Genomic DNA, 14196 nt, shown 5'->3' with positions numbered 1-14196 from the left:
AAGTACAGAGCACAGCCTTACCCCAGAGGGGCTGGTACACAGCCAAGTTTGGGAACCCAAGTTTGGGCCGGTGTTTCTACATTTGATGAATAGGACAAAGGCCCCAAGGCTCTCTGACAATCCTGGTGTGGAGTAAGGAGGAGAAGCCACAGGAAAGATCCAGATAACGAGGCTTGCCGAGTAGTTTTGAGTTTTGCTTACTACTTTGTTCATTTAAATAATTGCATTTCTATGTTCATTTCTCAAATGTGAACTTCTGTTACCGTATTGAATGTGATTTTTAAAACTGCGCATGTCTCCCTCTTTCCAGATCTAACTTTGCCAGCTGCCTTTCCTACCTGCCCTTGCCCACCCTCACCCCCCAACCCCCAGCCCTCTACTTTTCCCCTGTGCTGCCACTGAGAATCACTGCTTTAGGCCATTGTTTCTCAAACTTCCTGGTATAAGAATTAACTAAAGAAAAATTGTGACTCAGGGTCCTGAGAATCTGTAACTGCCCTAGTGATTCTGCTGCAGGGAGGTCTGGGGAATTGCAATCTCAGAAACGGTTTATGGGCTAATCCAAAGGGCCAGCGTGGGCCAGTTGGCAGACTCAGGAAGGTTCCCCACTGGTGAAGTGGATGGGAGACCCAGATTGTGTCCTTTGAGGGAGTTTTTGCTTACAAAGGGCTTCCTGTGATAGGATTTGCCGTCAAGGCTGCCCCAGCTTCTCCCCACCCCTCCTCCAACCCCCTTCCTCAATCTGGTCATAAGGAAGGTGTAGGCCTGGCTCTCCCACCTTTGGGTGGGGGTGGAGCCAGGAAGGAGCTTGACAGATAGTGGTCCTGGAGAAGGAGAAGTGTGGGGATGGGTGTTGCTACCCAGTCAAGGAGCCCCAAGGCCACACAGACCTGGTAGAAATGACACGGCTCAGCTGGCCGAGAGCCCAGCGCTTCAAAGGGTGGGCCGGTCTGGCCCTTTGAGGTTTCTACAGGGGACCCAGGAGCAGCTTGGAGAAGTATTTGTGCTCAGCCCGGCTGGGGATTGTTATTCCCTCGCAGAGGAGGGAAGTGAGACATGCTGCAGTCTGTAGGGGCAGAAACAGTTCGACTTTCCAGAGTCCAATGTATTTTTCCTTTCCTTCATGAAGGAATTTCCAGTAAATCCTCCTCCATGTGGGCTGTGTCCCTGCTGCACAGAACAACTTGATATAGGCGAGCTCCCATGATTAAGAACTCAGCCAGCAAAGCCCTTACTCACCACAGTGGCATGTGGCTGTTGAGGTTTGTGTCTGTGCTAACAGGGAGAACATTTCCCATTTCTCTTTGTTAAACACGCTAGACTCTGTTGTAACAAGTTAAAGAAGTTCTTAACTAGCCCCTGCGTAACTAAGTTGACTAGTTGACACTTCACTGCTTAGAACTAGTTCCATGTCGCATGGAGACTCAACTCAAAACTATCTAGACCTTCAAGAATTGTAAGGGATTTGAGCAGGGCTCGCTTCTTCTTCACTTCAGAATACATCTGCAGTTTATTAATTCTGCAAATAAAGCTGGAGAGCTAAAAGGCCTTGAGATTCTTTCACTGTAAATTTTCCTTTTGAGACATGGTCCATCTGTTTTAGTGTTGGGTGGAGTCCATAGGGAGACTCTTATTTTTCCATGAAAATTTAGGGCAAAGTGTCCTCATTACTGTCACACTGTAGCATGTTAGCATATTTACAGCATTAGTAATATGAAAGAAAAAGGGTTGGCTTAGTGTCCCCTCCATTAAAGGAAACTGGCCTGACTACACTATTCTTGTCCCCTGTGTAGGAGGCTGGGCCATCATTTCTCAGCCTCTCACAGTATTCTGTATCCAGGCAACATCACAGAAAACAGCCCACGCCAGGCTGGCTGGGCCCCTCAGAGACCTGCAGAGCTCCAACTTGCCCATAGGGGGCGCTCTCTCCAACTTTAGGAGTTGTAACTGCATTTTTCTTCAACTCAACCTGTTACAAATATTTTTGGGAAAGAAAATCTTTCCAGGCTTTTATCTAAACACACTACCTTGACTTCAGAAAAAAGAAAGTGAAGTTTCTTTTAAACCACCTCCCCCCACCCCCACAAACACAAAAGTATCAGAATTGTATGATGAAAAAGCAAATTTAAGAAACGGGACTAAGGGTTTCTGAAAGGTTTGAGTTTATAATTGGCTGCTTTTATTTTAGTTCATTCCTGGTCCATTATCTGTTACCACTCTCTCAAAGCCTCTGGGAGGGGAGGGGGGAAGGGAAAGCCACAGATATTAGTTGAGTCACAATGGAGTTTGTAAAACCACTCAGGACCACAAAGGGCCAGTGGATGGGCTTTGAGTTTCAGGTGAGCCTGTTCTCTCTGGTTAGCACACGCCACCACTCCCTACTATCTTATACTGCATTCCACACTTCTGTTACTGGCCTAACCTTTCCCCTGACATTCTGTGTGAATTTAAGCTTGACCCATGAAATGGTAGGCCATATTAGTTGAAGGCAGAAACCTTGCCTAGTATTCTGGATTGTCCAACATGGACATATTTTAGGATATATTCTTCCTAAATCAATGAACAAAGACTTTAAGAGAAAAGAAATATTTAACACAAGATAGTGTCCTATCTAGATAGGTGTAGAAAACATCACACGTACAAGCCTAGCAGCAGACTTGAGTAGCGGAGAAGGGTCTGAGAAATGATTTACTTCGGTCCACTCAGATAATGAATGAAGTGGGCTCAGAGAGTTGAGTGACTTAGCCAAGACTTGGGGGAAGTTGGGACACTGAGTTAGGGCAAGAACAGAAATCATCTAACTCAGTGCTGCTCAACCTGGGGAGACATTACCCACCTTGGCACACCTGGCAAGGTGTAGAGATGCCGGTGGGTTGGGGCCAAGGATGCTGCTGAACATGTGACAAAGCACAGGGCAGGCCCCCAAAACAGAGAATTGTTCGGTTCAAAATGTCCAGTAGTTCCAAGGTTGATAAATTCTAGTCCAACCCCAGGCCAGCCCTCTTTCAACATTGTCCCGGTATGCTATACTTTGTTTTCTTCTAAGAATTATTTATTGCTGATAGAGTTTCAGGTCATCTTGGCTTCAGCAACAGCAAATCTGTCCATGTCCAAGTGTACAATGTTATTATTTTAATCATATAGTTAGGTTATGAATTATGGAACTGTAAGAAAAACAAAATCCAGTGTATTTCCATGTCTTTCAAGGAGAGTACCTCATTTAGACATTTAATACCAGTCAGATGACTTTTAAAATTGGAGTTTTCACATTTTGTCCTTAAAACCTCAATTAGCTAACCTCACAGCTTACTGTGCTATTTTTAAAACTTGGAACAAAATTCTCATCAGGCTCATATCATGTGGGGCTGAGGGAGATGTGGAAGAGGTTTTGCCAGGGCCCTCACCTTGTGTGGGAGGTTTCCTCACTTCATCTGGTAGAGATGGAGTCATGTGCAGACTCTTTTCCTCAATATGTCAGGAATTAAAATCCAAGTAAGGAGAAATCAGACTCATGTAAAAAAAAAAAAATCTGGTAGCAAACTTAGTGAGTGAACATACCCATCTGAGAAATTACTCTATAAAGTTTCCATCAATTCCCAGTGTTGACAGAGAGCCCTAATTTCTGTATTGACCTAAGAGGGCTGAAAAGTTTACTCTTAACCCTGTGGAGGCAGAATTTTTTTTCCATTGCCAGTAACTAACTCTACTTGTGGTATTAGAAGAGATGAGAACCCATCATGTTTGTTGAGCATCTTTGGTGGTATTCTGTCCAAGAAAGTATATTCTCCAAGAAACCGTGTATGGTGCTTCATGCCATTGGGTACGTTGGGTGAAACCAGGTGCCATAGCAATTTCCTGGTCTTGTGCGATATAATATATCTATTCACAGAAAGTGAAGTCACTTATTCATATTGTCAAGTCAGTGGATGTATATGGTCAGGTGACTGACCCCAGATCTACACTCTAGTTCTATTTCTGAGGTCTTAGGGGAGCAGGAGAATATGGATGTATGTCAGTTCAGAAATGGCTTTTCCATGCTGACATCAATTTTCATTCTTAATTTTTAAAGAAACTACTCCATGTTAAAATACAATAAATATTTCTCCACATGATGAACGATCCTGATTATTATTTTTGCCCAAAAGCCCAGTTATGTGTTACAGTTTTTTCACTCTGGGGTGGTGCTTTTTTTTTTTTTTTTTTGAGAGAGAGCATGTGAGTGTGGGGCAGAGGGAGAGAGAGAAAATTCCAAGCAGATTCCACACACAGCGCAGAGCCCAGTGCAGGGCTCAGTCTCATGACTATGAGATCATGACCTGAGCCAAAATCAAGAGCCAGGCACTCAACTGACTAAGCCACCCAGGCACCCTGCATCCTGAATTTTTTGATGTAAGGAATCTCTTCTATGACTTTGCGGATTTGATGCTTAGTTTTCTATATTTATGCTAATGATTTTTATGCTGTCATATCTGCCATTTATTAGTGTCAGTCATGGGAAATGTAGGCTAGGTATAAGTAAATAATATTTTTAAATTCTTCTTGTTTTTCTTTTCCTTTATCAGTATCAATACTGAGCGAGCACACCCCCGGACCTTTCTTTGCTTTTTGATTGCATTTCACAAAGGGAACTTCTTCAATTCCCCAATCTCCTGCCATGTTGTCATTATAACTCCCAATTTACAGACTATAATCTGCAGGTTACATTTTTAAAAAAAATTTTTAATGTTTTATTTATTTCTAGGAGAGAGAGAGACAGTGTGAGCAGGGGAGGGTCAGAGAGAGAGGGAGTCACAGACTCTGAAACAGGCTCCAGGCTCTGAGCTGGCAGTCAGCACAGAGCCCGACGCAGGGCTCGAACCCATGAACCGTGAGATCATGACCTAAGCAAGTCGGACACTTAACTGACTAAGCCACCCAGGCGGCCCAGGTTACATTTTTATATTCACCAACTCTCAAGGAATGCATATTCTATAAACTTCTTTGATCATGTGCCCTAACCACCAAAATGTTTTGCGTATTCATTCTTAATGTATGCTGTCTTATTTTTTCTTTCCTTCATTTAGTAAATACCTATGAACAAGTATAGTACGTTCCAAGCACTGGGGTTAGAGCAGGGAATGGGACAATCCTGCCTTTTAGGGGGCCTGTGGTGAGCTGGGACACATGAATGGGACAATCCTGCCTTTTAGGGGGCCTGTGGTGAGCTGGGACACATGAATACTTCTGTACCAGTAGGTTAGGTACACTGAGAGGTAGATGGGGAGGCAGTAAAGGCTGAACATAATCCCTCAGTATCCAGGAAGAGAGAGACATGCACATATCCAACTTCTGAATTCTCCTCCAGACTATGCAGGTTAGTAAGCTGGTGGCTTCAGTAAACTGGCAACCTACTTACATGTGCAGAAGGTCTCCTTGAGGGGACATTTTTACAGTGGGCAGTGTGTGCTGGGCCCTTTTACATTTTCATTACAGAGGGATGCCTGAATTTTGTACTACTTTTCTCTCTTCTTGGATTCTGAGGGGGTTATTCAGTCTTTGTCACCCATTCACGGGTCATCTGATTCATGACTTGAGATTTATAGATACTATAGCTGGACTCTTGAAATGACTACGTTATGGAGAAGTGATGTTTACTGACAAAATTCCCAAAATTCATCTCATTGTGAGTGGTGTTAATGATAACAGATGACTAGGCAGGGAATCAGGAGGCCCGCTGAGTGAATGGAAGTATGCCCCTCACTTAGGTCACTGTGCTTTCTTGTTTCACCTGCAGATTAATTGGCACAGCCACGGTATCCCTGAAGGACCTGTTTGGTGACCAGAACAGATCTCTGCCATACAAACTCATCTCCCTGCTGAACGAAAGGGGGCAAGAGACTGGGGTGAGCACTTTCTTTCTTGTTGAACAGTTTTCAAGTGATATAAGTAAACAAAAGTTCATTAAGAAGAGTATAACATTAGGGGCTCCTGGGTGACTTAGTCCATTAAGCGTTTGCCTCTTGATTTCAGCTCAGGTCACGATCTCATGGTTCGTGAGATCAAGCCCCATATCAGTGTGGAACCTGCTTGAAATCTCTCTCTCCCTCTCTCTCTAGCCCTCCCTTCCTCACTCTCCCTCTCAAAATAAATAAACATTAAAAAAAAAAAGGAAGTGTGAAATTGTAATCAGCTTACACATACACACATATACACCTACAGATTTTGAGATAACAGGTCCATTTACAAACGATATGGTCTTATCCTATACTTGGAATCTTAAAACTAGTAGATAAACTTGAATTTCTTCCACAGAATGCTATAGAGTCAGTAGGACCCTCTTTTGGTATAGCTCTGTGCATATCCACTCAGGTGTTTACTTTTGTGTGGTGAGCATAGCTCTGTGTATCAGACACTCTGTGAAATGTTCTGTAGAAGGTATTTCATTAATATTGCCTTGGAACATCAAGATGTGAATATCAGCATTTTCTGACCACAGCCTTTAAATAAGTACATATTAATATTGTTTGATGTGAGCCAGAATTCTCTTTCTCAAGTGCACTCAAAAGAAATAAAAGGACTCCAGGCTCCTAGCTTTCAGATTTCATGATTGCTAGCAAGTGCTCATAAAGCTACCTACCATGCTTACCCCCATTAACTTCTAATACCTTCATTTTCCAATCAATTTATTTTGCTTGGAAGCTGGGGCAAAGGGAGAAAATTTTATACTAAAATAGGCCATCCCTGTAGGCAAGAATATAGGTGAGACTTCTCAGAGCCTAGTCAGAATATCGATTTGGTTGGTCTAGGCTTCAAAACTTAGAGGTTTGCTATGAATCATTCTAATCCTAAAAAATTCAGAATGTCAGCTGCCATCTATTTACCTAAAACCTGGCTGAGAGACACGATACCTAGGAAGGATGGTACAAGTCAGTGATATTTCTGGCTCTTTTGGGTTTTGTTTTTATAAGCACAGAAGAAAGCACATGTAGAAGCCTGAAATGGCAGTACTGTGGTGATTGAGCGGAGTGAGGCAGTTGAGGGGCTTCCAGTCCTGTCTCCTGGTATTTCCTATCCCCCGTTAGGGGTCCCTGGGGCACTTCTGGGAATCCTGACATTATTGGGAAATCATTGATCCAGAAGTTGAGCCATCCATGTCCTCTTCTAAGTTTTGAAAGTTTGATTCTTTATTTAAGTTTAGCAGCTGAGCCCCTCCGTGGTCCTTAAATTTGGCCTTTGGGTTGTGGCCTGGGTCCTTAGCATAGGTAGCCATGAAATGCTGTTCTCCCGATTCTTTATTTGCCGTGAAACTGTTGTTGGGGCCCCATTCATTGTTCTGTTCAGCGTCTCCTGGATCTGTGGTTCCTAAGTTGGCCACAGAATGTGCTGATCCATGAGGGGAGTAGTCATTGATGAGCAGACATGAGAAAAAATAAGGACGATGTGTGTGTGTGTGCTCGCACTAGAGTTTGCTACATGTAGCAAAAGTGGCAGTTGAAAAAGTAAGGGATGCCCATTGCAGTTTGAATTTCAGATAAATAATAATTTTTCAGTTGGACATAAATATTATGTCTGTGTTTTAACTGGTAACTTGTGTGTGTGTGCGTGAAAGCCATCCTTCTTTGCAAAAGACTTCTTTTATTCTGAGATTTGTCCTTCCTCATTTTTGCTGTTAAAATCCATTTCTTTTGTGAAATTCTCATAATAGTAGATAGCAGTCATGGGCTTGGGTTAGCATCCCTATGATACTCCCCCCAGCATAAAAATCTTTGAAATTTTGTAGGCACATGAAATATATAAGTATAGGAAACTCTGCCCTAAAATAAGGTGAGAAATTTATCTCAGATTTTAAAAATGGAAATAACTTGATTTCCTATCAGAAACTAGTATGTTCTTTCCTTTCTGATAATGAAAGTCATATCACATTTTTTGCCCTTCTTCTTGCCTTGGCTCCTAGTCACATTTTATGCAAGATGCAATTATCTTGAACTTCATGATTTGCATATTGGTTTCCTCTTTAATCAGACTTGATAATCCTGTTTTATGAATCACATTGTTATATAATTTTTGTTAGTTGCTCAAGTTCTTTTTATTTTTTTATTTAATGTTTTATTTATTTTTGAGATTGAGATAGAGACAGTGCGAGCAGGGGAGGGTCAGAGAGAGAGGGAGTCACAGAATCCAAAGACAGGCTCCAGGCTCTGAACTAGCTGTCAGCACAGAGTGCGACACGGGGCTTGAACCCACAAACTGTGAGATCATGACCTGAGCTGAAGTCAGACACTTAACCGACTGAGCCACCCAGGTGCCCCTGCTCAAGTTCATTTTAGAGAGGGAAAAAGGACAATAGTGTTCAGCAATGAATAAAGAGGTCAGTGTGCAAACAAATAACTCAACCATTTGAAATGAGCCTCTGTGACTAGAGGCCATCTCAAGTCTTGGATGGAGGCTAATTTCAAGTTCATGCTTGCTTGTCACAACTTTGGTCCAGTTTGTGAGGTTGTCCCTTAGCAGTGGTACACTTGGCAACTAATTCCTTCCCCAGGCTTTCCCGCCTGCCTGGCTTACGGGAGGGAGGGTACCAACAAGGAAGTTTCCCATCCCCCTGCTTATCCCATCCAGAACTTTTACTCCTGCTGATCTGGTTTGCTTTGAGTCTGTTACCCTGCGCTGATTCTGTCTGCAATGAATTATTTCTACCTAGGCCACCATCGACCTGGTGATTGGCTATGTTCCACCTTCAGCTCCACATCCGAATGACCCCAGTGGAGCCAGTGTGTCAGTCGTAGAAGGTAAGCTGCCCCTTTTGAAGGCCCAACCTATGCTGGGGGCCATCTATTAAAGACAGAGAGTCTCCAAGAAAGCCTTCTTTGTTGTTATACTGTCTGTAGCACCCTGCCTGCCTAGACAGGGCCCCATGAGGCAGGTGGAGCTGCTCCCAGCTGGGAGAGTACAGTTGTTTGTGAAATGCCCTTCAAGGGAGAAGAGAGGGGTGAGACAGCCCCTGACTGAGCGGCCTCATTGTGGGCCTGTCTGGCACACACAGACTCCAGCAAAAGGTCCCAGGCAGTGCTTTGCTTCAGTTTTGTGGCTTCTGCTGCTGGTTGGAATGTCCCTGATTGTAAAGCTACAGGAGTGGCTTCTACTCTCTTCATGTTTCTTCACCTCCTAAGTTTGGGACCAGCACTCCATTTCTCAGTATTTATGAAGTAAAGAAAATGGTTGCTGGATTTCTAGCCCACTGCTAGATGCTGAAGTGCCGGGTGGCAGACGCTTTAGAGCATGGCTCCTGCCTTCCAGCCACGTTCACTCCAGAGTTTAGAGAAAAAACTCTTTTTATCCTGGAACTGTAACATAATGAATAAGAACCAGGGCTTTGGGGTCAGAATGACCTAGGTTGGATTCTATGTCTATTGTTTATTTGCCATGTAACCTTTGGGTAAGTCACTTAGCCTCTCTGAGTCTCAGCTTTCTTTACCGTAAGATAGGGATAACAGTGGCACTTAGATCAGAAAGTTATGGCAAGGATTCAATAAGATAAGGTATATAAAGTAATATATACTTTAGCCCAGTGCCTGGAATACAGTAAATGCTACCTTAATGGTGGCTTTTGTTGTTGTTATTATGATTATTATTTTTGTAAAAACAACTCCTCATGATGTGTAGTCATGAGCTCAGTTGGGTGGCACACTCTGTATGAACATTGATATTGTTTCCTCTAAAAATCAAAGCTGTTGGAAAAGAATGATCTGGTTTGGCTCATAGTCATGTTGGGATGACTAAATGTTTATTTTTAAATATCTTTTAAACAAAGAAAAAGAAAAAGGTTGTGTCCTAGTGGACCAGAAAGACTGTGAGAATAAGCACCTTCTCAAGTGATTGAGAATGTAGGGGGAGATCCCATCTCCTAAGATGGGTGGAGGTAAGGCCAAACTCAGAAACCATGCAATTTCCCTGGAGCAAAGGCTGTTGCCTTAAAAATGAGAAGGGCACCAACTCTTGAACTTGTCAACCCATTGGGGAGAAAATCCTTGCCATCTAGGCTCCCTTTGCCTGAAGCTCCTTTCCCTCAGCTCCTGGATTGTCTTGGCGGCGCTAATGCTCCAGTAGTGTTTGCAGACTGACAGTCCACCCATTCTCTTTGGAAGCTCACTCCCAGCAGGCTCTGCGATGGCATTTGGCCAAGGTCTTCCTCAGAAGTTCTAAAGAATCCCTGATAATGTTGAATAGAGATAGGAAATAAACCAGAAGCTGGGTTCCTTTCATTTGGATCTCAAAGAGTGTTACTACGTGCTGGCCAGGAAATGGGCAAGTGCCTGCAGGCCAATTTCATTTTTAAGTGTGAGATGACAAAATGAAATTTTTTAATTTAAAAAACATACAGGGTTCTTTACTCTGGAAGTACTGTCTTTGTTGTATAAGATGACTATTCAGAGTTGGATCAAGGAGGACATTCTGGCCCTCCTGGGTGGATCAGTCGGTTGAGTGTCCAACTCTTGATTTTGGCTCAGATCATGATCCCATGGTCATGGGACTGAGCCCTGCGTTGGGCTCTGTGATGAGCTTGGAGCCTGCTTGGGTTTCTCTCTCTCTCCCACTCCCGCTCCCTCTCCCCCTTGCCCCTACTCCGTCCTCCTTCTTTCTCTCTAACAAAACAAAAGAAAAAAATTTTAAGGGTGACATTCTGAATGGTGGCTTCGTAATCCCACTGAAAGAATCTTTTCTTCAACATTTAAGAAAATCTTTCAATACCCTGGATTATTTGGATGTTTCAAGGGAAAATCTTTTTTGTCTTAATAAGACAATTCAGTTCAACTAAGCAAGATATAATTGAGTACTCACTACAACTCTGTGCTAGGGAAGACACTAAGGGGGGGAAAGAACCCAACAACTTGTAGTCTTGGGGAAGATAAAACAAAGAGATATGAGGCAGAGAAATAATGTCAAGAGCCACACCTCCTGCCATCTTATACTTTAATAACCAAAACAGAACATCTGGCCCAGAATTTGTTTTTATTTCCCCTTCATTTTAGTTAACTCTTTAAAAATCTTTACCATTCCATGTAAAAGTAATGAGTCTGATTCCTTTATTTATATAGATCTTTACAAATTTTAAAAAGATTTGAACTTATTGATCTTTTTTTGAGTACAAAAGCAATACCCACTTGTAGAAATGTAAACATTGCAGAAATATAAAGCACAGAAAGCGCACATCTTCCACACTGCCACCCTCCTGAGATAACCACTGTTCATGATTAGCAATATTGTTTTTAAAGATTACCAACCACATTGTGAGTCCTAAATAGAAAAATTTGAAATATTAATGATAGAATACAAAAGTGAAGATTTTCAGGAAAATTCACCCCTGGAAACTGAAGAAACTATTTATGACTACAGATCCCAGAAATTGGATATAGTAGGGGCATGAAAGTGTCTGTGTGTGTGTGTGTGTGTGTGTGTGTGTGTGTTTTCAAGATTTTGTTTTCTTTTAGAGCAATTTTAGGTTTACCACAATATTGAGAGGAAGATAACAGATTTCAGATACACACCCTGCCCCCACACATACATGGCCTTCCCCATCATCAATGTCACTCAACAGAATGATAACATTTTTTACGAAGGATGAACCTATGTGGACACGTCAGTCACTCAAAGCCCATAGTCTCCCTTAGAGTTCATTCTTGTTGGTGTATATTTGATGGATTTAGACAAGTGTATAATGACATATATTCATCATTATAATATCATACAGAGTATTTTCAGTGCCCTAAAATCCTCTGTGCTTTGCATATTCATCCCCCATCCAACCTTTGGTAACCCCTGATCTGTTTATTGTCTCCATAGTTTTGCCTTTTCTAGATTGTCCTTGAGCTAGAATCGTGTAGTATCTAAACTTTTCAGATTGGCTTCTTTCAGTTAGCAATATTCATTTATGATTCTCCATGTCCTTTCATGAGTTGATAGCTCACTTTTTAAACATTTCTTTAATGTCTATTTATTTTTGAGACCATGAGACAGAGCATGAGTGGGGGAGGGGCAGAGAGAGAGAGACAGAGGGAGACAGAGGGAGACAGGGAATCTGAAGCAGGCTCCAGGCTCTGAGCTGTCGGCACGGAGCCCAACGCAGGGCTTGAACTCAGAAACTGCGAGATCATGACCTGAGCCAAAGTTGGACGCTTAACCAACTGAGCCACCCAGGTGCCCCGATAGCTCACTTCTTAAGGACCAAATAATATTCCATTGTCTGGATATACCATAGTTTATTTATCCATTCACCTTCTGAAGAACATCTTGGTTGCTTCCAAGTTTGGCAATATGAACAAAGCTCCTCTAAACATCCATGTGTGGGGTTTGTGTAGATGTATAATTTCAACTCCTTTGGGTTAGACACCAAGGAACATGAATGCATGAGAGCGTGTTTAGCTTTGCAAGAAGCTGCCAGTCTTACAAAGTGACTCTATCATTTTGCATTCCTACCAGCAGTGTATGAGAGTTCTGTTGCTCCACATCCTCACCAGCATTTGGTGTTGGCAGTGTCCTGGATTTTGACCATTTAAATAGGTGTGTAGTGGTATCTCATTGTTTTAATTTGTATTTCCTGTTGACATAGGATTTGGAACATCTTTTCACAGTCTTATCTGCCATCTGTATCTTTGGTGAGCTGTCTGTTAAGGTCTTTGGCACATTTTTTAATCAAGTTTTTTCTTGTTGAGCTTTAAGAATTCTTGTTTATTTTGTGTATATAAAGGATAATAGTCCTTTATCAATTGTGTCTTTTACAAATACTTCCTGCCAGTCTGTGGCTTGTCTTCTCATTATCTTCACACTGTCCTTTGCAGAACAGAAATTTTTAATTTTAATGAAGTCCAGCTTATCAATTATTTCTTTTGTGGATTGTATATTTGGTGTTATAGCTAAGGGGTTTATTTTTAAGGAATGCTTTCCTGGAGCTCTTATATCAAGATGACAATGATTACAGACCCAGGGCACTGGTGGTTTGACTGAACGTGTGTAGTATCAAAGTTACTTCTTTCATTGACCCACCTCCAACACTGTTGCTGTGACAGAGGGGTGGGATGACCCATACTTAAGGCTTGACTTCCCGAAAACCTGTTACCTCCCCAACTTGATTCACCAGATGTCAGTTAGCTTGAATGGAGCCTACATTCTTGTAGCCAGAATGAACTATTTTTAAAACCTCACATCTATTTTTGAAGAGCCATCTGTCAAATTTGTGCTGTGTTCAACAACGGAAGTGCAAAAACTCATTCATCATTAGACATTGCCACTTCAAATTTATTTTATTCCACAAACCCCAAAGTCACTGTGCTTAAAATTCAGCCCAGTTTTGGGGCACCTGGGTGGCTCAGTCGGTTGAGCGCTGCACCTTCGGCTCAGGTCATGATCTCACAGTTCGTGTGTTTGAGCCCTGAGTCAGGCTTAGTGCTGACCGCTCGGAGCCTGGAGCCTGCTTCATATTCTGTGTGTCTCTCTCTGCCCCTTCCCTGCTTGTGCTCTCTCTCTCTGAAGAATAAATAAATATTTAAAAAATAAATTCAGTCCAGTTTATAAAGCTTTTACTGACACTGGAGGCATACACAGGTGATAAAGTCATGGTTTGCCACCAACGAGCTTGCATTTCAGAAGAAATGTAAGATAGAAATATGAAAAAGCATAGGTCAGAGCTGAATAAATTCCCCAACAGAGGACTAAGCAAATTATTACATGGGACATAATTTTCTTTTAGCGAAAGTACTTTTTCAGCTATCTGTTTCGACTGTGTATTCTTAGCACTAAGTCATGATTGCTCAATAAATGCTTGGTTGGTTGAGTGAATAAGTGAATGATGGATGGGCAATGGATATTGTTTAAATGTTTCTTTTCAAGAAGAGCATTTTGGACGAATACTAGTGAATAGACAAAAGGGACTAGTTCACTCAGAGATGTAGTCAAAGGGCAGTGTGTTCCCAAGGGCTTGGAATGCCAAGCTGAGACATTTGCTCTGGGACAGACCATGGGGATCCATGGAACATGTAGAAGGGACTGACTTGGCCAGAATAGAACTGGAAAATTATCAGTTTCCTAGAAGATTATTGGAGGCACTCTTTCCAGGATTGGCCTCTATCTGACTGTCCAGCAAACTGATTATATTAGGCCTATTTTTTCCCAAGTTATTTCAGAAAGCCAAAGTGATCATAATAAACAAGTGGTTCTGACATT

General features: G+C 42.2%; 1 protein-coding gene across 3 annotated transcripts in view; it reads left to right on the top strand.

Annotated features, from left to right (window-relative positions):
* Nucleotides 1–14196, top strand: part of MYOF (myoferlin) — a 156252-nt gene that overhangs the window by 38153 nt on the left and 103903 nt on the right. For all 3 annotated transcript variants that reach the window (XR_005528089.1, XM_039230277.1, XM_039230276.1), the window contains exons 4-5: nt 5774–5882; nt 8681–8768. Coding sequence is in view for 2 of the 3 variants with exons in the window: in XM_039230277.1 (XP_039086208.1) it covers nt 5774–5882; nt 8681–8768 (197 nt within the window). In the remaining variant the exon portion in view is untranslated. The remainder of the gene's footprint in view (nt 1–5773; nt 5883–8680; nt 8769–14196) is intronic.

Source organism: Hyaena hyaena, unplaced genomic scaffold (assembly GCF_003009895.1).
Source record: "Hyaena hyaena isolate Hyena2069 unplaced genomic scaffold, ASM300989v1 scaffold_44, whole genome shotgun sequence".
In the NCBI taxonomy this organism is placed as follows: Eukaryota; Metazoa; Chordata; class Mammalia; order Carnivora; family Hyaenidae; genus Hyaena; species Hyaena hyaena.
The sequence above is the reverse complement of the archived record's forward strand: the minus strand, read 5'-3'. Positions and strand labels throughout refer to the sequence as shown.